Source organism: Macaca fascicularis, chromosome 3 (genome assembly GCF_037993035.2).
Source record: "Macaca fascicularis isolate 582-1 chromosome 3, T2T-MFA8v1.1".
Lineage (NCBI taxonomy): Eukaryota > Metazoa > Chordata > Mammalia > Primates > Cercopithecidae > Macaca > Macaca fascicularis.
In genome coordinates this window covers 149,210,157-149,235,160 of record NC_088377.1, presented here as the reverse complement: position 1 = coordinate 149,235,160, position 25,004 = coordinate 149,210,157, and the positions used below count along the sequence as shown (strand labels likewise).

Sequence of the window (25,004 nt, the reverse complement as noted above, 5' to 3'; positions counted from 1 at the left end):
GTACCAGAATTTTCTACTTATTTATTCCAATAGTATTTTTTACTTTTTGCTGCAACAGGGCAACCCTACCTCCGATATCTGTTTCCACTGTCTCTCAGCTCACATAGTTCTCAAACAATTGACATGATTTCTTTCCTTCCGCCAACTGCTGCACAAAGCCTGTTAGTCCAACTAACCTGGATCTCTTCCTTCCATGAACTCTCAACTGTCTATACTACTTATTTGGAACTTACTCAAATTCTGCCTAGAAACATCTCTAATGTTTTTGTCTGGCATAGTTATTACTACCTGGATTTTAACATATGTATTTTTTAATCCCCAAATAGACTCTACATTATTTGAAGGCAAGGATGTTATATTTTAATTCTTATTGCCCTACACAAAGGCAAGAGGGTCTAGGGCCTATTCCTGGTTGGAGCCCTATAAATACTTGTAGAATGAATGAAGTCTCAAAAGAGGTTAGAAAACAAATTTCTAGTGATAAAATACTTACTGTGGACTTGATACATTTTTTAAAACCATCAACATTGCCATAGAAAATAGGACTGGAAAATCTAAGAATCTTCACTCCTTGAGGTTCTTCAATCTGGCATTAAAAGAAATTGTCTGAGGTTAAATAATTTCAAGCCTCAAGTATTTAATTACATTTCTGGCTATTTAGCAAGGAGCCAGGTCACAGTTGCTCAGAGGAGCTGGGTAGCAGCACTCAACTTTTCTTTTCTTTCTTTCTTTCTTTCTTTCTTTCTTTCTTTCTTTCTTTCTTTCTTTCTTTCTTTCTTTCTTTCTGTTTGTTTGTTTTTGAGATGGAGTTTCGCTTTGTTGCCCAGGCTGATGTACAGTGGCACAATCTCGGCTCACTGCAACCTCCACCTCCTGGGTTCAAGTGATTCTCCTGCCTCAGCCTCCTGAGTAGTTGGGATTACAGGTGCTGCCACCACGCCCCCCTAATTTTTCCATTTTTAGTAGAGACAGAGTTTCACCACATTGGCCAGGCTGGTCTCAAACTCCTGACCTCAAGTGATTTGCCCGCCTCAGCCTCCCAAAGTGCTGGGATTACAGGAGTGAGCCACTGTGCAAGGCCTCTTCAACTTTTCTTGAATAGGGAGGCAACCTAGGAGGCAGCAGGTTACAAAAACTTTTGGACTTCTACAGTCTCATAAAAGGTCAAAGTTAGAAAGGGCCTTAGAAAGCAATTTATTCAACCCTTTGATTTCCAGATGAAGAAACTGAGGCTTAGAACACTGCCATGATTTGCCTGAAGTTCATACCACTGACTCTCCTGATTTTGCTAACGTTCTTTAAAAGCAGCAAAGAAAAAAAAGCAAAATCAAGGGGATTTGTGGAACTGAGGCCTATGATATCATCTGCTGTTCTCACCCTGACACACAATGGCCACACCCAAAATATAACCCATGAATCATAGAATCATAGACTTTCTGGTCTTCAGGAATCAGCAATTTTAGTCTAGCAACTTCAGATGAGAAAACTGAGGTCCTGAGATGCTGAATGACTTGGGCAAAGTCTCACCAAGATGGAGCCTAGAAGTCAGAATTCCCTAACTCAGCTTAGAGCTCCCTGCCCCAAAGCCAAAATCATCTCTAAATCATTTTAACTCTTAATGGCATTTGGCTCAACATAACGTAAAGATCGCGGAAATAAATTAAGTAGCAGCTACTGAAATCCCAGGTTCAATGTCCAACATTTTTTTAATGTTAAGGTAAAATTAGACTACAACTTCGCAGGGTTCACATTATTATTATTATTATTTGCTAAATTTGTATTTTCTTAATTTACTTTCTCTGCTTTTTTATCTTTGTTTCCTCTAGTCATCACTAAGCAATTTTATTTGCAGCTGACACAAGTCAATCAATGGGATGTTTAATTTCTTTGTTTTTCATTTCTTGTGTCATATATTATTTCTTCTAATTCCAGAGATAAAGCAAAGTATCAAATAATAAGGTCTTGGTCATAGAGAACTTGATAATCTCTTGTTAGAACTGAATAAAGAAAATCTTACAGAAGATAAGAATTATATACCAGATAAATACAATTTTGGATGAACGTCTAGAAATTGCCTATTATTTTTAAATTCCTCTTACAATGGTTTTATATTAAAATGACATTCAGCTGGCCAGGCGCGGTGGCTCACGCCTGTAATCCCAACACTTTGGGAGGCCAAGACCAGCAAATCACTTGAGTTCAAGAGTTTGAGACCAGCCTGGGCAACATGGTGAAACCCTGTCTCTACTAAAAATACAAAAATTAGCCAGGCATGGTGGCACCTGCCTGTAATCCCAGTCACTAGGGAGGCTGAGACAAGAGAATCACTTGAACCCAGGAGGCAGAGAGTGCAGTGAGCTGAGATCATGCTGCTGCACTACAGCCTGGGTGAAGAGACTCCATCTAAAAAGAAAAAGAAAAAAAAAAGACATTCAGCTAGCATGGATAAAATTCATATAAGACATGGGTGTCAGAAGATGCATTGGATCAAAAGTTTTCGTGGCACCCCCTGTGGACTAACAGACTTTCCCAATAGGTATTTCTCCCTTTGGCTACCTTGTACATAAAACAGAGCTGCTGAAATTTCAGGCTAGTAAATCCAAGTCCAGCAAATGTCTCACAATGGTACTTACGTTTTTGTAATTCTTGGTACTTTTGTAGATATCTGTGCTAGGAATGCTTCCAAGGCCATTCCAAGAAGGACTAGAAGAAAAAATATCAAGGTCAAGATTTTTTGGAACAGCCATATTTTGGAATAAAAAGTTAAAAACAACAGCTACTAAAGAGCCCATCATTCTGGTGTTTTGGACTCTGTCTTTATTGCAGATGACATTTTCCTGTAGCTAACTCTGAAATGAACAGCTGGTGTTTGTGTGGAATCGGCAGGGGAGGGGAGAAACTGTGCCTCTCTTCTGATGGCTGAGAGAAATAATGAGCATCATACTTGCACGTGCACAACACGTTATAGGATAAGCAAAGAGCTTTCACACATGTGAAATCTTATTTAAGCCCTGCCATAACCCTGAAAGGTCATCAGTATTATCCTGATTTTTATTGTTAAGTAAACTTCTTAAGAGAAGTAAGAAAAGGCCTGGAGGCAAAGGGCAGCAGAGTCTCTGTCTTTAACCCCTTGGTCTTGCAGTGCCTGGCACTTCTTTGTGACTTAGTCATTTTTTATAGAAATAGGAGACTGGGAAGACCAGAAATAAGTCCTTCCAGTCAACCAGACTATTGATTTCCTGTTCCTGATGCAATCAGATAAATTCCGTGATTCTTCATGTGTGACTAGAGACATGCTCAATACAATTCCTGAAGAAAGAGTATCTGTTTAGTGTACTTTCAGCATTGTGCTCTCTGGATCAGCATGATAATTACTGGAAATTAAATACTGTGGAGGATACTGTTTTTTGTTGGCTAAAAGCCTAGATACCAAACTAGCAGCTAAAATGTGCCACCAGTTTTACCTTGGCTTGCAGGGTTGTGCTGATTTTTAACTTAAAAGTTCGTAAGCTAATCTCTCTCTGTAAAGCCCTTCTTTTCCAACCACATCCACCCAAGAAAAAATAGATACTGAGGCGTATACAGCATGAGAGACAGCATCTTCTAAGGAGAGTTTCTGAGACGTGTCCTCGCAGCAAATTGGGCACTTTGGGAGCCTGCAAACCTTCTCGGGCCCTTGGGCAATCATTTAGGGTGCTGAGGTAGAAAACACAAGCCTTTTGGGTAGGCACCAATACGCCAAGGTAGGGAAGGAGGGCAGGAAGGAGAACTGGCTGGTGGAACAGGAGAGGTGAGCTGATGCTAAGCTGAAGACACCTATCCTGATGTTTTTCCAGGTGTCTTCTTCTTTCATGGCCCAAGCACAGGCAGAGCAGGGGCCAGAAGTCTGAAAAGATGATGGACACCTTGAGGAGGGAGAGAGAGACTCTGTTCCCCTCTAGGCCCAGGAGAGCACTTAACTAATGCCTCTCTAGAATAAAAACAAAACCAACCAAAAAACCACCTACAGGCTCCTCACCTTCCCTCACAGGATGTTTTCCATTATTTAAATCATGTCTTTGCTGCCTTCACTCTGCATATGAGCTAATTGTTTCCTTCACATAATCGTGCGGTTTATTGGTTATATGCCTTATTGGTTATACGACAGGGTTGATTGAATTTTGGCTGTCATCAGCTATTTTAAAGTCCTCCTGTTCTGGGTTATGTAACTTTTGGTTACTAGCTTTAAAAAAAGAAAATGAACTATAATATATAGCAGCTGTCTTGTCCCAAGCCTGTGCCCAGCGCCTTGCATTCCTCATCTCATTTAAAGAAGTAACTACAAAGCCACCTCAGCCTTCGGCTAAACTATGTACCTTTCACTCTTACCACAACTAAATGGAGAGCACAGCAGTGGAGGACATGACTAGGCACATAGGTTCAAATCTTAGCTCTGCCACCTACTAGCTGTGTGATCTTAGGGATGCTTCTTAGCCTTTCTGAATTTCTCTTTTCTCACCTGTAGAATGAGACGAGACTAATCAAACCTATTCAGAGGCTATTTTTGAAGATTAAGTATGTCTGTAAAACACTGTGTGCTTAATGCGTAGAAGCACTCAATATACAGTAACTATAATGAAAGAAAGTGGCTTCACTACATTTATCAAAATGGTATAAGAAAGCTCAGAGTGTGTTTTTCTGTTTATAGGAAATCTGGGTTTTACGTTACTCACAACTGAACTCTCAGGACCACAGTCAATAGTCCAAATACAAGGCCAGCTAGTAAACCAAGATCCAGCCCCAGAATGATGGACACTATACACGTAAACACCCAGATAACCTACGGAAAAAATAGAAATGAAAATAATTATATTAATGTATCAGGTACCATCATGTGATAACTACCTATAAAAATAAGATCAATTATCCACAAACAAATTACAGTTGTTTTTTTTTTCTTTTGAGACAGGGTCACACTCTGTTGCCCAGGCTAGAGTACAATGTCACCATCATAGCTCACTGCAGCCTCCATCTTCTGGGCTCAAGTGATCCTCCTGCCTCACCCTCCGAAGTAGCTGGGACTACCCACAGCTACATACCACCACACCTGGCTAACTTTTAATTTTTTATTTGTAGTAGAGACAAGGTCTCACTGTGTTACCCAGGCTGGTCTCAAATTCCTGAGCTCAAGTGACCCTTCTGCCTACCAAAGTGCCGGGATTACAGGCGTGAGCCACTGTGCCTGCCCAAATCACAGCTTTTTAAAAATATTGTGACTTCATTCATTTTATATTTAAGTGGCTGTAGAAACTGGGCTTCTCAATTAAGACCAACTGTCCCATTTTATTTATTTCTAATCTTTTGAATAGCTAATATATTTGCATGGTTCAGAAGGGAATTATTAAAAAGGGGAAAACTCTCGCTCACAACCCTCCCCCTTCTCCACCCATTCCCAACTTCCCTCCCTCCTTGTATCCACTTTTATTTCTGCCTGTGTCTGTGCTTTTCCCCAGCATTTCTATTCTGGTCTCTTTTTCACTTAACGATTTGTCTTGGAAAATTTTCCATATCAATATGTAGGAAGTCTTCTCATTCTTTTTATGGTTTAAATTAGAGAGGAACTCTGAAGGATTTAACTTCTGATTTTTAGTTTCTCAGAATAGTTGTGAAGGTTATGTTAGTCAGAGTTAAAGTCAGCATGGGTTTTTACATTTTGTATTTTGTTTTTGCATTGTTTTATATGTTGTTTGTCCTTCTAAACTAGGGCATTTAAACATTTTTTTTTTTTTTTTTTTTTTTTGCTTTTTGCGTTTAGAAGGCCAAAGGTGTATGAATGAGCCTCATATGGGATTCTTGCTGGAAATTGACCTTCCCAGAGATACAGGATCTTCACAAAGTGCAGTTCACATGGAAGACTTCATGGCTTTGATTTATCCACACAATTCTAATTTCTCCTCTGGAGTTCCCAAAGTGTGAGTGAGACTTAGGGGATAGGGGGAATATAGTGATATGGCAGGAAGCATATAAGAACCAAATCTTATTTCAGATAAAAAGGGATGGTAGGTGACTTACAGCATCAATCTTATTCTGCCTCCACAGACGAGGAATGTCACACACCTGCATAAACATCCCTTTCAGGTTGGCAATCACAACAGCTGCTAAGACCGACTGCCAAGAGAGACAGAGAAGGCTGTGTTATTCAGGGAATGGTTTTCCATGTGATGATTGTTAAATCTCCTCTTATTTATCTGCTAGCAGAGTAGTGAAGGGAAATTACGCAATCGGTATGCCGAGAAGCAGGGTTATACCTTCTGCAAGGGTTCCAGAAGCTTCCCCAGGGCAAGAATAGCGATCATCACAATCCCAGCAGAGATGATGCCAGCAACCTGGAAGACACACACCTCCCATGAAAAGGATTCGTTCTTCTCCCTTGTGTCTTCCAGCTCACTGAATGTGTGTATGAGACAGCCTGTTCACAGACACACTTCATACTTCCCTGCCTCCCCCTTCTGCTCAATACTGGAGAGAAAAGTGAGAGTTATTTGCTCAAACTACAAAACTGAACAAAAATGCTATCTATATATGCTATGGCAGAGAAGTTAAAGAAAATATGGAAGCTGATCCCGTGAAATTAAAGCCAGTTTGACAGGGATTTTATTTAGAGATAGTACACAGCTGCAGTTTTGGCGTTTATTCAGGCCAACCTTCTAGTTATTTGCCATGGCAGGAAACATGGACCAACCCCCCTTTCCTAACAACAGAGATCATTGTCATATCTTGGGAAATAAATTCTCATGGCACATAGCTGATTCTTCTGCATTATTGAAGCTGCAGCTATAATAGCAACTCTGATAACACTTCATACTTGTAGCACATGGTCTCATTAAAGTCTCAGAGAAAATAAATTTACTCATCCTGTTGCAAATTCAAAATGCCACATTGGCACATTGAGAGATGGGATTGTGTCTCCTGCTTCCTGGCACAGTTGAATGGAGGCAGGCTCAGAGCTTTGCCCCAAGGCAGCCTGAAACAGTGGCTATGGAGTGACAGGGCAATAGCAGGGGTAAAAGGAAGCTTCAGAAACTTTACCTTCGCTGGCAAAAATAGCTCTCCTAAGATCCATAAATAGGAGAGAGACTGAGGGGGTGGGAACTACTCTCTCGTTTGATTAGATGACCAATGAATTGTCTGTTGAGACAGCTGGGGCAGAGCCGAGGTGAAGATTAGAAGCTCTGAAACAAAGAAGAAAAGGAGGCAGAGAACTACAAGCAAAGCAATCAGAGGGGAAGCAACAGGGAAGATTGTGTTGAGCACAAGTACTGCCTAGTGCAAGAGGTCTGAGTTACAGGAGACAGACACAGCAAATATAAACAGAAAATTAGAAAGCATTCGCTCCACCTGGCAAATTGATCTGGAAAATTAATCTAAACATATTTAGATTATAGTTGGGTCAGCCTGAGGCAATATGATGTGTACAAGGTACTAAAAAGTGTGCTTCATATGTCCGGCTGCCTTTTCTATGCTCTTCCTATCCCCACCCTAGATTCCCAGTTCCCTGGTGCTCTTCCCCTTCTCCTAAGCAGAGAAGCTGATATGCTCCTTCCCTCCCTTCTCTTCGCTTTCCTTCATATCCCTTCCCTTCCTCTCCCTTCTCCTTCCTTCCATTTTCTTCTTTCCTTCCTTCCCTTATTCCTCCCTTCCTTCCTTGCATGCAATTACTCAACCAGTATTTACTGAGCCACTTGCGTCTCACTGTGGATGTGGAGCTCTGTAAACTGGAGAAAGACATGGAGATCTGGGGACAAGGACCACAGTCACCTGCCAAACTCATGTCAGGAGGGTGACCACCTACTTGCCAAGTATATGTCATAATTAGTCGCCAATGATGGGAGGCCAAGGCTAATTTTGGCCACTATATTAAAATCGGTGAGTGATCAATTATTTGTACTTACTTGATAAGGCTTGTTTGTGAGAAACTCTGTAGACTTTATATCTACAAGCAGATTCAGTTACTAAAAAATTATTCTGTTAAGGGCGGGGGTAATCAGAGCTAAAGAGTGGCTTGTAATCAGAATTACTTTTCCATGAGTCAGAAGAAGTCAGATGGGGGTGAGGGAAAGAAAAGGTTCCAAAGTTTAATTCTTCTACAATCTGTAGATGTGCTAAAAACAGTTCATGTCCACCAATACTCATTCTTCCATTCATTCATTCAGCAAATATATGCCAGGTGCTTCTTATGTGCCAGGCACAATATATGTATCATAGATGCTAAGATGCTATTCTTACCTAAAGGATTGAAACAATGAGCATTTACAAGTATGTGCTAAGACTTTACATTTTCTTAGTTAATCCTCACACTATCCCTATGAGAGGGATGCAATTCTCATTTCCATTTTGTAGATGCTGAAACCAAAGTTCCAATATAAGAGAAAACACAAGAAGCCACATAAGAGAAGCCCTGCCAGTTTATTTGTCCATCAGTCCCTGGATTTCAGTTCAGCACTTAGACTTTTAACCCCAGAATTTAGTATACATTTCAATAATTAAATATCAAGCCATTTCTTCACTCGTTTCATTCTTCAATGCTGAAATCCTGGCATCCTTCATTCCTAAATATAATACATGCCAGTATGTGGCAGGGGGTATTAGCTTACCAGAACACCATTATCCCCCAAACCCTCTGCCAAGGAGGTAACTTTACATGGGCGTTCTTACTGGGACTGCCAGCCCAGGCCTCATTTGAGCCTGGAGGTAACATCAGGAGAATGGACATCAGCAGTTTGAGATGTGCCTGCACCCGCTGAAGACCATGTGCTCTGGAGAGCTTGGCAATGCTCCGTCTCAAATGAAAGCAGCAGAAGCTCCTACTGCTGACAGCTGCAGCCTGAAATGGGCACAGCTTTGGAAATTGGCTCTGACCTCTTCCCCTTGACCACAGATCTCTGGCTATGCCTCCGGATATGAGCTGTATTATTTTACCTGCTCCCTCAGAGCTGGAAATATTTGCAACAAAAAACAAATTAAGAAAAGTTCTGAAAATAAAAATTTTTGTTGAAAAGCAACCCCAAAACTGGAAGAGGCCAATTCTTCCAAGTCTGTCACAAGATCCATTATAAATAGGAAAGGAGCATCACATGTATATTGGGGACAATTAAAGCTCTCCCTGGGCAAGTCACTGTTAGAGTCATTCGTTTTTTCAGTTATTCTCATATATATATATATATATGTATATATTTGACACAGAGTCTCGCTCTTGTCATCCAGGCTGGAGAGCAATGGCACGATCTCAGCTTACTGCAACCTCCACCTCCCGGGTTCAAGCAAATTTCCTGCCTCAGCTTCCCAAGTAACTGGGATTACAGGCATCCCCACCACACCTGGCTAATTTTTGCATTTTTAGTAGAGAAGGGGTTTCACCATGTGGCCAGGTTAGTCTCAAACTCCTGACCTCAATGGATCCGCCCACCTCAGCCTCCCAGAGTGCTGGGATTACAAGCATGAGCCACGGTGCCCGACTTACATTTATTTTTTAAGCGTCCCTGCCTTAATAAAACCCATTTGAAGACTGTGTGTGTGCGTGTGTGTGTGTGTGTGTGTGTGTGTGTTTATTGCACTATGTAGTTTGTTTGTTGTTCTTTGTAGTCTCAATGTACTTCTTACTCCTAAATAATAGTTCTTTTGTGTTGGGAAGATAAGGCCCTCAAGGCACAAGAGACAGAAGCACAATTCCTGAGTCTGTCCCTTGTGGCCATCTGCTTGGTGTGGTCTCTTCAATTGTGTCCTGCTGGAAAGAGTGGCCTTTGAGCATGGCTCCTGAGCTTTCTGAATGCTGAAGGAGGGATTATCCAGAGATTAACTAGGATGCTGGCTTTTTGGCCACCTTGTAAAGGCAACAACTGCAAACCACATTTAAAAGATAAGATTAAACCCACATGCAGAACTTCAAGAACATGAATCTTACTCAGGAAGAAATGCCAAAAATGTTACAACAAAAATATTCTTGGCTAGCAAGCTGTTGTTCTGTTGGACCAAGAGCCCTGGAGGAAGTTCCTGATCCTTGTAAAGGAAATGTGAATAGAGCTTTTCACTTTCCTGAAAATAGAGTAACTCCTAAATCCAGGAAGCATTTTTACTAGGCCATCTGTCTCCCCAGGTAACAAATTAACAAAAATCAGCATCCTTCATTACTGATTCCTTGTCAGTTGTTATTGACCATGGAGAAGCAGGTAAGTGTAGCTACAAGCCCGGTGAGCACTGACACAAATAGATTTGAGAATCGCTGTATCAGAAAACCATACATGTCGTTTTGTTAAGAGATTTCAGGTGAGGGAGTGGAACAAAAGGAATAGGCCTGAGGTGAATCTGATTAGGAAGTACAAGTCTGAAAGGTGAATTGTCCTGCTAAGCTCTGTGCCAGGCTTCCTCGGTTGCCATGACTCGGCTTGTTTTCTGAGATGGATATCACAAGGCTGTTGCTCCTACCTGTGTCTTTCCTCCAGTGCTCTCCTGGACGGCCGTGCGGGACAGAGCAGTGGTGGCCACAAAACAAGAGAAGAATCCTGAGAAGATGTTGCTGATCCCAAAGGCAATGAATTCCTAAGGGAGAGACTGGATGACAACGATCCTACAAATTGAATCTTTGCAAGACCTTCGCTGAGTATTTCAGGAAGTACATTAAGAACGAAAACTCCCATGCCCACCCTGCCTGGTGGTCCAGTTTAATTTTTACCGTGATAGGTACTTGAGGTCCTTGTACGACATCAGGAGTTTGGACTCCATACCATCCAAGAGCGGTGCTCTCGATAATTTTTAAAGTTGACAAGAAATAGCATGTGATCGTTTGCTAAGCTTTTTCACTGCCTAGTGAATGGAATGTCTGCAGCTCTCACGTAAGTGTTTTTCTGTGGCTGAATATTCGCTATGAAGCATATTACGACTAGCAGTGCTGTTATTCTGCTTGATTACTAACCATTTAACTGCTGTCATTGCTATACTGTATCTCCAGAAACGTATAGATACAGAATTTGCAAATTTGCAAGCAGTGTGAAATCAGCTTACCTGGCAATGTCTCACATACCTACAAAAATTGCCTGTATATATTAACTGCACAGTGAACCACCTCAATTTAAAGTGGTCACAACTGTTATTAATGTTTGTTGCACTACTTTGTCACATTATAACTGCCATTAAAAATAATTGCCAAGAGGTACTGGGTTACATGAAGAATTCTCTTTCTGACCTAATATGTTCATTTTGAATGTTATTTATGACCTGACTGAATTAGCTCTTCTAAAATCAGTGTTATTTCAACTTATTTCTTTAAAAAGCAAAGTGATGCAGTGTGTCTATTCCAAAATAATTTCTAATTAGCAAACACAAGAGGAAAACCAACCCAATAAGGTCTGGTGAAAAAATCCAACCCCTTCTTTAACTGACAGCAAAATCTTTTCCATTTATGTTTTTTTCCTGTTTCCAGCCCTATAAAACCAGTTCAGCAAAAGGGCACCCATACCTGGTTCCCATCGATGGCGTAATCATACTTGGTGGCATATACTTTTCCTACTGACACTGCGATAGCATAAGCCACCACAGCGATGGAAAATGATGCAGCCAGCATCTCCGAGAACAGGCTCACAGGTGGAAGTGCAGGAGGCAAAAACCTAGTGAGTTTTTAAATGAAAAATGCTGTGAAGATTTGACCACTATTCTTTTTCCCCATCTCATCAAATGCTATATCCACTCAGTCACATATTAGATATGAAAGTACTTGATCCAAAAGAACAAAAAGCACTTGAAATGCATACATGATAGTAGCAGCTTTTATAATGTGTAATCAGAAGTTGGTGTTATCTCACTGGCTGATTTCTCTGTCCTCTATTTTCGAGCCTACCCATGCTGCCTCTTCTATATCTCTCACATGAATAAATCTGCTGTTACTGATTCTTTAATATCATACAGCCCCATCCATGTCATTTCACATGTTAGTGTTTCTCCTTCCACAATTCCATCTTAAAGGTCTTTGAATTTAAAAGATATTTTAGCCATAATATGAGATTTACTGTGTATGAAGAGGTATCAGGTCTGTTAAAGAAACAAAGAATGTATGATGCTAAAAGAGCTCAGTGGAAAATCTTTTTTTGAGAGCTATGACATTTAAAATCTTCTTAAGGCAAAAAAGATTAAATTAATGTAATTATCACAATGCTCCACAGTGACTAAAATATCTCAATGATTGTGGAGTCCAATGACTATTGTTTGACAAAACCAGAGCTACCCTACAAACCCTATAAAAAAAATTAACCTGCAGGTTACATCATGAGGTTGTCTCAAATATGAAAATTTGGGACATGGACCTATGTCTTGATGACTCTCCATATGGTGTAATTCCAGAGGCCCCCAGTCATGAAATGTCTCCCCGACCTACCTCACTTATGCCTAAAGTTTCTTTAATAAGGACACTACATTTTCCCGTATAATTAGAGAAGAGTGGTAAAAATAAAATAGAAATAAAGTTCTTAGAGAAAACCATAGAGAAAGTTAAACCTAGCAAGCATCCTAGGTATTGTTGAATCCACCTCTCTTGTTTTGTTGATAAAGGAACTTAGACTTGGAAACGTGAAGTGATTTGCTTGAGGTCAGTTAGTGGGTCCAGGTCTAAATGTTAGATATTAGATGATTTCCTACCTAATAAGATCTGTGTGGTTCTCTGCCCTTGCAGCCTTACTCTCCCTACCAGTGAGGTCAATTTTCAGACTCCTTTTCTCCTTATATCCCATCCTACCCCACAAGGAGACTCTGGAATGAACCCCATCTATAGACAGACAGGATGTTGGAAACCCTGATCTAACAGTTGGGTGACTCAGCATCACATCACCTGCTAGTTGGGATGTGACTTGGGACCACACTTCTCAAAACAGGCTCGTGACTTGCTCCTGAGACCCAGTCAACCCTACTTCAGGTCACTTGGACTTGTCAGAGTAACTTTCCAGTTTCACATACAGTTTAGTTTTGATAGCAGCCTAATGCACACTGCCTGCCTGGCTGCCTAGTTCTCCAAATATAACCTGATCCTTGATTATCCAGGGTTGCAAAGTGTAAAGTGCAAAGACTTAAGTCAAAGGACCAGAATCACTCTCAAATGACTTTGGGCATGTTATTTAACCCACCACGTCCCAGTTTCCTCAGCTGCCAAACGGGGACTGTATACTCTTCTCATAAGATTCAATGAGGAATCACCTGTGTAAGTAATTAGTGTCTATACATATAGTAGGTTCTCGGTATATATTGAGAGAACCTAAGTCTGTCATACTCCTGCCACTCATGTCTGCTGTCTTGCTGAACCCTAAGTGTGCCAATTATTTGCCCCAAACCAATTGAAGTCCCAAACCAATTTGCCCCCAAACCAATTGAAGTTCCGTCTGGATATCTTATAATGACCTGTAAGTAAACCTTTTTTCCTTGCCCTTGCCCTCCTTCTGTGGACATAACTCTCCAAATTTTTTGCTCAGTGGGCCTGTTTGGCCCCAGCCAAGCATGTCAGGCCTGATCATGAGACATCACTACCAAGAGCCCAAGGGGAGTGAGCATGTGAACACGCACTTATCTGAAAATATGAAGACTAGGAGAAGTGAACCCTGAAGGGCCTAAAATTCCACAAACAGGCCAGTGTCCTAAACAGAATACCAAACAGAATACCACAATACTTCAGACTGGGTCTGAACACTTAGCAAATGCACCACCACTCCAGCTAGAGGAGAAGAGTAGCCCTCAGAAAGCAGCCAGGAAGAAACCCCTGTGGTTTTGTTGACTTTGCCCCTGCGCTACGCTTTCAAGTACAACTGCAAAGCACATACTTTAAAAACAACAGTAGGCCTGAGTTCCCCAAATCAACTAATGGAACCCAGATTGATGGGACAGGGCATGTTCTGTGGGCCACCTATAACCTGATACATGATAAGAAACCTGACAAAAGGGGTCTGTAACAGTGCCTGTAATCCCACCACTTTGGGAGGCCGAGGCAGGTGGATCACCTGAGGTCAGGAGTTTGAGACCAGCCTGGCCAACATGGTGAAACCCCGTCTCTACTAAAAATTAGCCAGGCATGGTAGTGTGCACCTGTAGTCCCAGCTACTCAGGAGGCTGAGGCAGGAGAATCACTTGAACCTGGGAGGCAGAGGTTGCAGTGAGCTGAGACCATGCCACTGCATACCATGCTGGGTGACAGAGTGAGACTCTGTTTCAGGAAAGGAAGAGAAAGAAAGAAAGCAAGAAAGGAAGAAAGGAGAGAGAAAGAAAGAGGAAGGAAGGAAGGAAGAAAGGAAAGGGAAGGGAAGGGAAAGGAAGTGAAGGGAAGGGAGGGAAGGAAGGGAATGAAAGAAAGAAAGAGTAATAAACACGACAACAAGAGGACCTCTGGAACTGACGAGGACAGGAGGCAAGATAGTGAATAGGGACTAAAATATAGAGGACAGAGTCATCAAACTTGTTATGGATTTACACACACACACACACACACACACACACACACCCCACAGAGATCATGCCACTGCATTCCAGGCTGGGTGACAGAGTGAGACTCTGTTAAAGAAAAGAAAAAAGAGAGTAACAAACATGACTACAAGGGGACCTCTGGAACTGGCAAGGACAGGAGGCAAGAGAGTGAATAGGGATTAAAATTTAGAGGACAGAATCTTGTTATGGGTTTACACATATACACACATGCGCACACACACACACACACACAACACTATAACAGAAGAGGTAAAAGAGAAGCCTAGGGTAGGATGAGTAAGGAACTGGACAGATTACGAGTTGCAGATAAGGACCAGTTGCATGAGAAGAGAGGCACATGACTGGCCCTCATAGTGTCTGCTGGTTAAGAAAGCACCCAGGATGAGAGAATGAGTGAATCCTAGAGGGACGCTTAGATGCCGACTGGACAAGGAAAAGTTGTGTGTTTCTACCAGGAAAGGGAGTGGAGGGAAGGGCATGGAGCCACTGTTTTTGGCTGTCCAATGGGGCATTGTTATTGGGGACAGAGTGATCCTAACATATGGTCCCGACCCTCAATAGGATAAAGGGAGCTACCAGCAGCAGCCTTAATGGAGGATTGAAGCAGGGAGGAGATCAAAAGGGGGCATATCACAATCTCTCTGTCCCTCTTCCTTTCACTGTGCTCACCTCAGGGCCACTTTAATACTCTGCTTGCTCTTTTCCAATCTCTCCACCCCACCCTTTCCTTTTCAGGTTTGTTAATATTGTCAGAATTGCTTCTGTGCTACCAAGTGAGATCAGATAACCAAGGCCTTTGTTGGGGCTTGTTTATAATGACATAGGCTTGGGTATTTTATTCCTTCAACGAGTGTTTTCTGAGAGCTTACTGTGAGATGAGCTCTGTGCTCTGGGACAGAGCTGAACAACACAAATGGGGTCACTGCCCTCGTGGAGGAGCTTAAAGTCCCTGGGGCCAGGCAGGTTAGATTAGCTGACCAAGCTGACCAGGCGGTCTGTCAAAGGATTCAGCTTCATTAAACTCAAGGGCGAGAGGCTAGAAATCTGTTCTCAGGAGGAGCGCACAGGAAGGCTCTGCAGAGGACCTGGAGGGATAATTTAGGGCAGAAGAAATGAGTTCCCCAAACCAACTAATGGAACACGGATGGATGGGACAGGGCCTGCTCTGTGGACCACCTATAACTTGATACATCCTAGGAAGCCTGACAAAAGAGATCTGTAAAGTATCTTTTTCTGTAATTGTTTCTAACTAATGAAATCATCTAACTGTTAGATCAGATTTGTTGATCCTCTCTTAAAGAGTTTCTCCAGTTTCCTTGAGGGCAAGAATCACTTGAGGCACTTTTGAAAAATATTAATTCCTGAGCCCATCCTCTGGAAAGCCTGATTCAATAGGTTTCGGGTGGGAACCAGGAATCTGTGTGAAAAAGGATCCCATGTGATTCTTACAAAAAGGTAAGTTTGAGAAACACTATAATGGATAGCATGTAAATTAAGTCCCATGTAGCCTGTGCTTTTTCAAATAGTTTGGAACAGGTATTAGAAGAAATTATAAGATTCATCAAATGGGAATACAGCAGTTCCCTGTAGAATAAGCTCTGGGAATAAGCTTGCCTGAGGAAGTTTCTACTAAGAGAATGGAAAACAAACACTGGTACCAAACAGTGGCTCCGTGCCCTTCCCTTCCCTCCACTCCCTTTCCTGGTAGAAACACTGGTACCAAACTCTTCTAGTCTTAGGGAAAACTAGTACTTCTTGATTAACAGCAAGTCTAGTCTTAAATGTTATGAGTGAATGTTACAAATATAATAAACATCTAGGCTTCCTTTGTAACCCCATATAAGAAAATTATGGTATAGGGGATCTTGTCTACTCTTTGTCTCATGAGAGATCTCACTGGTGTTTTACAACGAGTTGAGGCTTCAGCTGTTTTCATTATCCTTGTCTTACATAGGAGAATCTCCTCAAGTCACAAAACTGGAAGGTGACAAAGATGAATGAAGGACCCTGGTCTTTTACTCTTCTAATTCACCAAACTACCAAACGTTTCTAAAACTTCCCTTGAAGATAATGCATTTACTTATAGGTAGGAGGGATATAATTATTATCTAAAATTGATTAAACTAAATGGTAGAGAGTTTAGGCCAGATGTCCCTGATTCCTTAAGCAGATTGTTCACAGTGCAATAGATGTTACTAAGAAATGATTCTATTTATATTATATTATAATGTTATGTATAAGTTTAAATCAGGAGTCTGGTGTTAACTGTACATGTTTGCCATGTTTTAAGAAAATGAAGAAAAAAGGGCATATGGGGCTGCTTTTAAACAAATGGCTTAATGTTTATCTACAAACATACTGTTTGTCTTATGGTTGTTTCTTTAAGGTCACACACAAATAGGACTATTGAAGGAGCATCAGTGGAATGAAGCTTGTAATAAAAGGTTTCATTTAAATAAAAAGGACTGACTTACTGACTTAATGTATTAGTACTATCTAAGAGGAACACCACACTCACCCCCTTGGGATGGATTTAACAATGCCAGCATTGTAATTTTTTTCCAGGTTGGCTCCATATGAAATGGCAGTAGCAATTATCGTCTAAAATAAAACAAAAGATGTTAAAAACTCAATTGGTTTTAATAATTCCTTGCTTGTCAACCAAATAATGCTGAACTTTCTAACTACATATTCTACTTACCACAATTACTTCTATAGGAATAGGGACTGGGATTTTGTGTCTAAACCGATCGTTTAATTCCTTAACTGCCATACAGACGACAATGGTGAGTAATCCAGCAATGAAATCAGCAAGATTGGTATCACCAATATTTTGAAAAATTTCAACCAGCGTCTATAAAAAGAAAATAATTTTATATACTTCCTGCTGCTACACACACACACACACACACACACACACACACACACACAACCAATTTTCATATGAATCTTCCCACACGAAAAACCATGATATCAGAGTCAAACAACACTCAAAAGTTTCAGTAAAATGATAAAAATGTGTTGGTTGATACGGAGACCATTACATACATATAATTGCTGCAATATATATATACACCAAGTTTTTTATGATCGTTTACTTGGGAAGGAAAAACTGGATGATTTCTACATTCTTATTTTTGCTTCTGTGTATTTTTTATGATAATAATAAAGATGTCTTACAAGAAAAACATGTCATTATAAACATATTACCTTTTACTTGCAGAAAAGCTTTACAAGTTTGTATCTTAAAATGGGCTTCTAGGTGCTATCAAGTAGACTGATTTTTACTATGGTGATATAGCATTGAAACTAAAGGCTGATAAACCTGAAACTCCCAGTTGATCCGTTGGTTGGTTTGTGTGTGTGTATGCATGTGTGTGTGTTTTCTTTCTTTCTATCTTCCTTTTGTCACAATTAGCCAGTATTTTAGGTAAAGTTCTTTCCTAAACCTGAATGATACAGATAATAACCAAAAATAACAAAAAATCCTAAAATACTTCATATGTGGATACAGGTAGACTGATTCATTCTTTATGGCAAAGAAAAGCTATTGAATTGACATACAGGCCAAGCATAAATTTTTGGAAATAAATTTGGTACTTAATTTTATGTATCAAACTTGAACTAAGATAACACTAAAATTTTTTTTGAGCTCTGTTGCCCAGGCTGGAGTACAGTGGCCTCGAACTCCTGAGCTCAAGCAACCTTCCACGTCACCCTCCAGAGTAGCTGGGGCTACAGGCAGGCATCTATATTTATTTTCTTTATTGTAGAGACTACAATAAATAGGCCATTTTATTTTCGTAGAGATCTGGGTGGGGGGCGGGGGTGGGTGGGCGGTATCTCACTTTGTTGCCCAGACTGGTCTCGAACTCCTGGCCTTAAGAAATCCTCCTGCCCAACCTCTCAAAGTGTTGGGGTTACAGGCATGAGCTACCACAGCTGGCCAAAAAAAAAAATCTTTAAGTAGACAGATGAATCAATTCAAGAAAAACTAGTTTTGTTTTGTAAATAGGAGACTTCTGGGAATCCAGGGTGTTTTCAAGGAAATTAGCAAGCAAGAATCCCAGGGAAGAACACTAATATCTTTGTTATATTAACCTCAGTCCTATAGAAGGCATTATTAAAGAGGGTATCTTTGAGACAGTTCTTTGAGACAGTCTCCCAGTGAAGAAAACTTTTCTTTAAATGAGCTTTTTTATAGACATATTTTATAGGAAGATAAAAGAATGGAGCATCTTATAGTTTATCACACGTATTTTACTTATTTTCACAGATAAACTACTTTTAAAATAATTATAATGATAATTTGATGACAATTATGTATGAACTGAATGAACTTTAAGTACTTAATGAACCTTAAGTAATCTAGGAGTCACTTTGCCAGCAACCTCAACTCTCTGGAACACAATCAAGAAGAGTAAGGGAATGGGGGAGAAGTTATTATGCAAGCAGAATACCTCCCACCAAGCCCTTGGACTAGAGTCTGGGCATTTAACTTGTAGAAAGACTCTTGAACTTTCACTCCAAGGGTACTTTTGCTCTCACTTGAAACCCGGTACTAACAAATTCACCCTGTCTGCTTTTCAGAGTCACTGAAAATTGCTAAAGGCAGATACACTGACAGAAACAAGATGATGCAGGGGACAGCAGAGTGAAAAAGAAAATGGGATAACTACCACCAGCAGACACAATAACAAGAACTTAGGGCATTTAACACAGGAGCAAACAGCCCCACCTACCCCAGAGGCTTGAAAGTTATCATTGCGGTTTGGTCCTTTACATAATCAGATTTCTGATGGATGACCCTGATTAATTCATGAGCTAGGCATCACATTTTGATGAATTGTCTATTCATTAAAAGTGTACTTTTCAACTGAAGATGCAAAAATTGAAACTTGAAAAACAAAATATTTGGAATCACTATCCAAATCACACAAACATTTTTACCTTACAAAAATAATCACTACAGGATTCCAGTTTAATCCATGAGAATCACTTAGACCTTTGAATAAAAAGTATGTCTGGTGGATTAAAAGTATAACATGAGGTTCAAAAACCAAAATCAGTTTATATTACACAATTGCATCATGCAAGGCATCTGAGTATATAAATAAGTTGCCTACATATTAAGTAATCATTCAGAATCTTTTAAGACAAGCTCTATGATAGGAAGTTTAATCTGTGTAGAAATAAAACTCACCATGTAAACTGAAATAGTCAGATTATACTTAACATAGAAATTAGACTCTACAAAAACACTGAACAGTACTTCTAATTTAGTTCACTGTTAAAATACCATAAATATGTTAATAGTATGGATACCCATGTGATTCTGTGTTTTAGCTTAGTATTCCAAATAATTCAAATTATGATAATGAACTTTTTGGTAATAGATAATATTTTACTGTATTTCCTGCTGTGTTTGGACAATTTTAGGACAATTTCATTTAGCTAACTTCTTTGTTCTTGCCCAGGATTACCTGAGTTTATGAAGCCATAAGAAAAAAATTATGCCCAATAATATGTATGAGAAGATTGATCTGTTTACTATTGGAGTTGAATTTATTTTTGTTTATTTTATCTCCAAGAATATCACAAACCCTTCACAACCACCTTTTGCTGTCAGGCGTTTCCTTCTATATCTTTTGTGTATACATGTATAGATCTATCCTTAAAGTGTTACTTTAATATAATGGTATAAATTTTACGTACTGAAATAGGTACAAAGCAACAAATCTAATCAAGCTTAGTGGTGGCTTTCAAAGCTCTCACCCTTGTCTACTGAGACAAACCATTCAAACTGAATGGTGGGAAATCAACCCCTAAGTGGACTGGGATTTACTTAGATAACTGAGTAGCTGCATAGTAGTATCAAGGATATTAACTAATTCTAAATTGCTGCCAATACCCTGTCATTCTCCCTTCTACCTCCTACATCCAGTATCTCTGGCATTTGTAAATTAACTTATTTCTTTTTCTCCTAATATTTCCTCCTCTATTTCTTTTCATTCGTTATTTCTAGTTGTCAGTGCCTCTTTGGGGGAGAGGGCAGGACAAACCAAAGTGCAACCTTAGAACAAAGATTAGTTAACATTTCAGGTAAAGTATTTTACAACAATCTTACAGTCTTTCCTGTGAGAGTCCTCTACTACTCTGCATTTATTGAAGGATTCTTTCATGTATAATTGCAATGGTAATATCATAAGCAAAATTCTCTGTTCAGGGACTAAGCCGCTCACTCAACCCTATGCAATCATTTTCAGACGTGCTGAATCTTTTTTTTTTTTTTTTTTTTTCAGAAGAGTAAACTTATATTCACCACCACATAGGGATGATTGAAATACCTTCTCCAACTTGGCTGGCCTGTAAGGAGTTTCTTGCAAAATTCTATGCTGTATGCTAAACTGAGACTTCAATAAAAATATGCAACAGGAAATAAGTTACATAATGACTGCACTTGGTTTAAAAACTATTTTTGATCTTGGTCTAGTGGTTCATGGTCATTTTTGTCCCTGTCAAAGTGAAATCATTTGCAGAAAGTTTCTTCTTAAACATAATCCTATGAGAGCAGAAGAACTATTTCTCCTGTTCTGCAAGGGTCCTACAATGGCCATGGACCCAGGTCAACGATTAGTTTGGACCTCCTGTGATCTGTGTAGATGAAGGCCTAGCAATGTTTGCCTAATGAGGTGAGTATACTCAGTAAGAGATGTCTTGGTAGGCTAAGGAGTCACTGGGTTTGCATAGGGAGTGAACAGTGCCTGGCACATGGTAAGTATTCAATATATGTGTATTGAATAGATAAACTGAATGAATGAGAATGAAGGAATAAATGAATGAACATTTGATGAAGAAAATGTAAAAGTAAGTAAAAAGCAAGATGTGCCAGGGGCTGCAAAAGTTACAGAGCCTGTCCAAATAAGGCAGTCAGAGGTCTCAAAAAGAACTAAGGATTGGCCAGGTGCAGTGGCTCACACCTATAATCCCAACACATTAGGAAGCTGCAGTAAGAGGATTGCTTGAGGCCAGGGGTTCAAGACCAGCCTGGGCGACATTGCAAAACCCCTGTCTCTACCAAAATAAAATCTTAAAATTTTTAATTTTAATTTTAAAATATGGGCTGTACATGGTGGCTCACTCCTGTAATCCTGGAACTTTGGGAGGCCAAGGTGAGAGGATCACTTGAGCTCAGGAGTTCGAGACTAACCTGGGCAACATAGCGAGATATTGCCTCTACTAAAATTCAATAAAGAAAAAGAAAATTAGCCAGGTGTGGTAGTGCATGCCTGTAGTTCCAGCTACTCCAGAGGCTGAGTGGAAGAATTGCTTGACACAGGGAGATGGAGGTTGCAGTGAGCTATGACTGTGCTACTGTACTCCAGCCCGGGCAATGGGGCAAGACCCTGTTTCAAAAAAAAAAAAAAATTTTTTTTTAAATAGAAAACTGAGGATTTGATAGGAAAAATATACCAAGAATGACCCATATAATGCTGAATCAAAAACTTTTGCTAATGTCTTCTAATAGGCTGGGTCCCGAGGAAATGAACGGCGAACTTCATGGGGTCTATTCATCTGTGATAATAATAATAATAAACTCATTTCTTACTATGTGCCAGATATTGTGCTAAGTGCCTTGCACATATTTTCTTTCTCAATCCTCACAGCTCTAAGAGGTAGTTACTATTACGACTCCCATTTTACAATTGAGGACACTGAGGCTTAGGGAAGTTGAGTATAAATATCACAGGTAGTGGGTGGAGAACCAAGATGCCAACTCAAGTCTGTTGAAGTTCAAAGTCCGTGATCTTTTTTGTTTGTTTTTGGTTTTTTGTTTGTTGTTGCTGTTATTGTTGTTTGAGATGGGGTCTCACTCCCATCACCCAGGCTGGAAGGCAGTGGCATGATCTCGGCTCACTGCAGTCTCAACTTCCTGAGCTCAGGTGATCCTCTCACCTCAGCCTCCCAAGTAGCTGGGACTACAGGTGCGTGCCACCATGCATGGCTAATTTTTTTGTATTTTTAGTAGGGACAAAGTTTTGTCATGCTGCCCAAGCTGATCTCCAACTCATGGGCTCAAGTGATCCACATGTGTCAGCCTCCCAAACTGCTGGAATCACAGGCATGACTCACCACATCTGGCCTCATGATCTTCATCACTATGTGATTCTGCCTCCTGTGTCTATTCTCATTGCTTAGAGTGGTACCTGGCCTGCAGTAAGCACTTGGTAATATTTGTTGAATGGATGGAGTGTAATAGTATGGGATTATGGCACTGTTATGAAATTGAGCAATTCCTGACAACCTCACTGTACATGGCCTTACATTGTTTTAGAAGCCAATAGGTGGGACTTTAAAGACTCAAACTCCATTCTTAATGTTGACACATTGTTTTTGTATGATATCATTCCCCCAAGCTAGGATGACATCATGTTACTATTATCACCATTTTTCAAGCATCAATAACATGCTTTATATAGAACACATTTTTAGATCCAAAACCTTTTTCAAATCTAATTAGTGTGATCTACATCCTGCTTTTGCATTTCTTTTGCATGGTGAATCATCTCTGAATTTAATGTTCCTTTTCATCTATAATTGTTGAGACGTTTACATTATGCATTTTATGGACTCTCATGGTTAGAAAAAGCTTTTAGAGATACATCTCCAATCATTTCATTTCACCAATAAAAAAGATGCCTTGAAATAATCATTTCAAATAACTCCTTTATTTAGAGTACTTGTTATGTACCAGCCCCTGGGCCAAGTGCTTATCTATTCTTATTTAACAATCCAATGAGGTATATACTATTACTAACCCAATTTTGCAGAGAAGGAAACTGAGGCATGGTGATTTGCTCACATGGCTAGTAGACAGTAGAGCCAGAATTTGAATCAAAGTCCATCCAGTTTTAAACCTGAGCTTTCAATTAGCACCCTAACCCTACATGATGTGTCCAGGGTCACTTACCTGTTAGAGACAAAGCTGGGCTAGAAATCAAGTCTGTTATATTCCAGAGCAGCCTTTAATTCATTAGACCACTTTGTTTTCATTAATGTTTTTAAGTACAATAGTATTTCTAGAGAAGTAACCAAATGTTTTCAATGGCTCCCAAAGTATTCATAGAGAAATGTGGGGTCTCCAGATTCAAGTTTTGTTTTGTTTTTGTTTTTGTTTTGTTTGAAACAGGTTCTTGCTCTGTTACCCAGGGTGGAGTGCAGTGGGGCAATCATAAATCACTGCAGCCTCAACCTCCGGGGCTCAGGAGATCTTCCCACCTCAACCTCCCAGGTAGCTGAGACTACAAGTGTACACCACTACACCCAGAACATTTTTGGATTTGGGGATTTTTTTTTTTTTTCTTTAGAGATGACGTCTCACCATATTGCCCAGGCTGGTCTCAAACTCCTGGACTCAAGTGATCTGCCCACCTCAGCCTTCCAAAGTGCTGGGATTACAGGTGCAAGCTACCACGTCCAGCCCAGACTCAAAGAGAGAATGAATACAGTTGTTTCTGGAATGAACAGTGACCCATGCCTGGAGCAAGAAGCAACACTTACATAGATAATGGAGAGAACTCCATTATAGTTTTTGGTTGAAACATTGAGGACAATCTTTAGCTGTGAGACCAGCACTTGGAAGGCAGCAGCTGTTGTGAAGCCACCAACCAAAGGATCTGCCAAGTACCTCACTATGAATCCAATCTGCAAGCCTCCAAATATCAACTAGGATAAGAAAAAGGAAAGAAAAATTAAACGTTTGCCTGAGATAGAAACCAACTCTCTGGAAATATTAAATCAAGCTTAATACCAATGAAAACACTAGTAGCCTACCTATAGCACAAAAATACTTGTAGAAAAAAATATGAATTTCTTAATGCCTTATCACTCCCCTACCTCCACCACTCTAAACTTTGAAAACGATGCGTAATAAAAAACCTTGAAGTATTTCTATACATGTACTCAGAAAAGCAAAAATCCATAGCTTATTTCTATGGCTTTCAGTCCTGTGTCTCTGCTCACCAGAACACTTTTTTCTCATTTATGGATTCCCATATACTTCCCTTCTCTCATCCTCAATTGAATCACACATGTTCTTCTGTGCTTTTTTCTGTCTCTGACTTTGATGATAAGTGAGTCTTAATAAGTGGAGACTTGCTGACTATTTTAGCATCTGACCTAAAACAACGTAATTTATAAAATAATTTTGGGTTCCAGAAAATTACTTTGTTTTGTTTTTAGAAGAATCTTTAAGTCTATATGCTTTAAAGTTAACTTCAAATAAAAATTACACCAATCTATATTTTACTTGTAAGTTCATTACCTGTATGATTCCAACCAGCAGAGTCAGGGCACTGGCAATCAGGACTCTAGCTGTATCTCTAGTTGCAGTGTCTATCATGGTAGTATTTAACACAGTTCCATTGCTGCTGGATACGAGAAAGTGTTCGTCGGGGGCCATGCTCAGAACAACAGATCCCACCATTAAACTCACCACTGGAAAAGGTCCTGGG

The 25,004-nt window shown here is 40.0% G+C and overlaps 1 protein-coding gene and 1 long non-coding RNA gene across 5 annotated transcripts in view; one reads left to right on the top strand and one right to left on the bottom strand.

Moving 5' to 3' along the window:
* The window catches only part of LOC123572311 (uncharacterized), a 70,044-nt gene extending 45,253 nt beyond the window's left edge, over nt 1–24,791 (top strand). The window contains exons 2-5 of one of the 2 annotated variants that reach the window (XR_012432787.1): nt 10,479–15,708; nt 16,445–16,576; nt 20,793–22,718; nt 23,859–24,791. This is a non-coding gene — a long non-coding RNA (uncharacterized lncRNA). Of the gene's footprint in view, nt 1–10,478; nt 15,709–15,735; nt 15,946–16,444; nt 16,577–16,876; nt 17,124–20,792; nt 22,719–23,858 lie in introns of those variants that run through there. The other variant, XR_006696756.2, reaches the window with a different exon arrangement.
* Nucleotides 1–25,004, bottom strand: part of SLC26A4 (solute carrier family 26 member 4) — a 53,413-nt gene that overhangs the window by 15,493 nt on the left and 12,916 nt on the right. For 2 of the 3 annotated variants that reach the window (XM_074035800.1, XM_045388613.3), the window contains 11 exons: nt 24,815–24,999; nt 24,052–24,216; nt 17,192–17,344; nt 17,009–17,091; nt 11,492–11,639; nt 10,462–10,575; nt 6,288–6,365; nt 6,052–6,147; nt 4,713–4,819; nt 2,634–2,703; nt 494–586 (listed from right to left, as the gene is read on the bottom strand). In XM_074035800.1, coding sequence (XP_073891901.1) covers nt 494–586; nt 2,634–2,703; nt 4,713–4,819; nt 6,052–6,147; nt 6,288–6,365; nt 10,462–10,575; nt 11,492–11,639; nt 17,009–17,091; nt 17,192–17,344; nt 24,052–24,216; nt 24,815–24,999 — 1,292 coding nt within the window. Of the gene's footprint in view, nt 1–493; nt 587–2,633; nt 2,704–4,712; nt 4,820–6,051; nt 6,148–6,287; nt 6,366–7,068; nt 7,212–10,461; nt 10,576–11,491; nt 11,640–17,008; nt 17,092–17,191; nt 17,345–24,051; nt 24,217–24,814; nt 25,000–25,004 lie in introns of all 3 variants that reach the window. The other variant, XR_012432785.1, reaches the window with a different exon arrangement.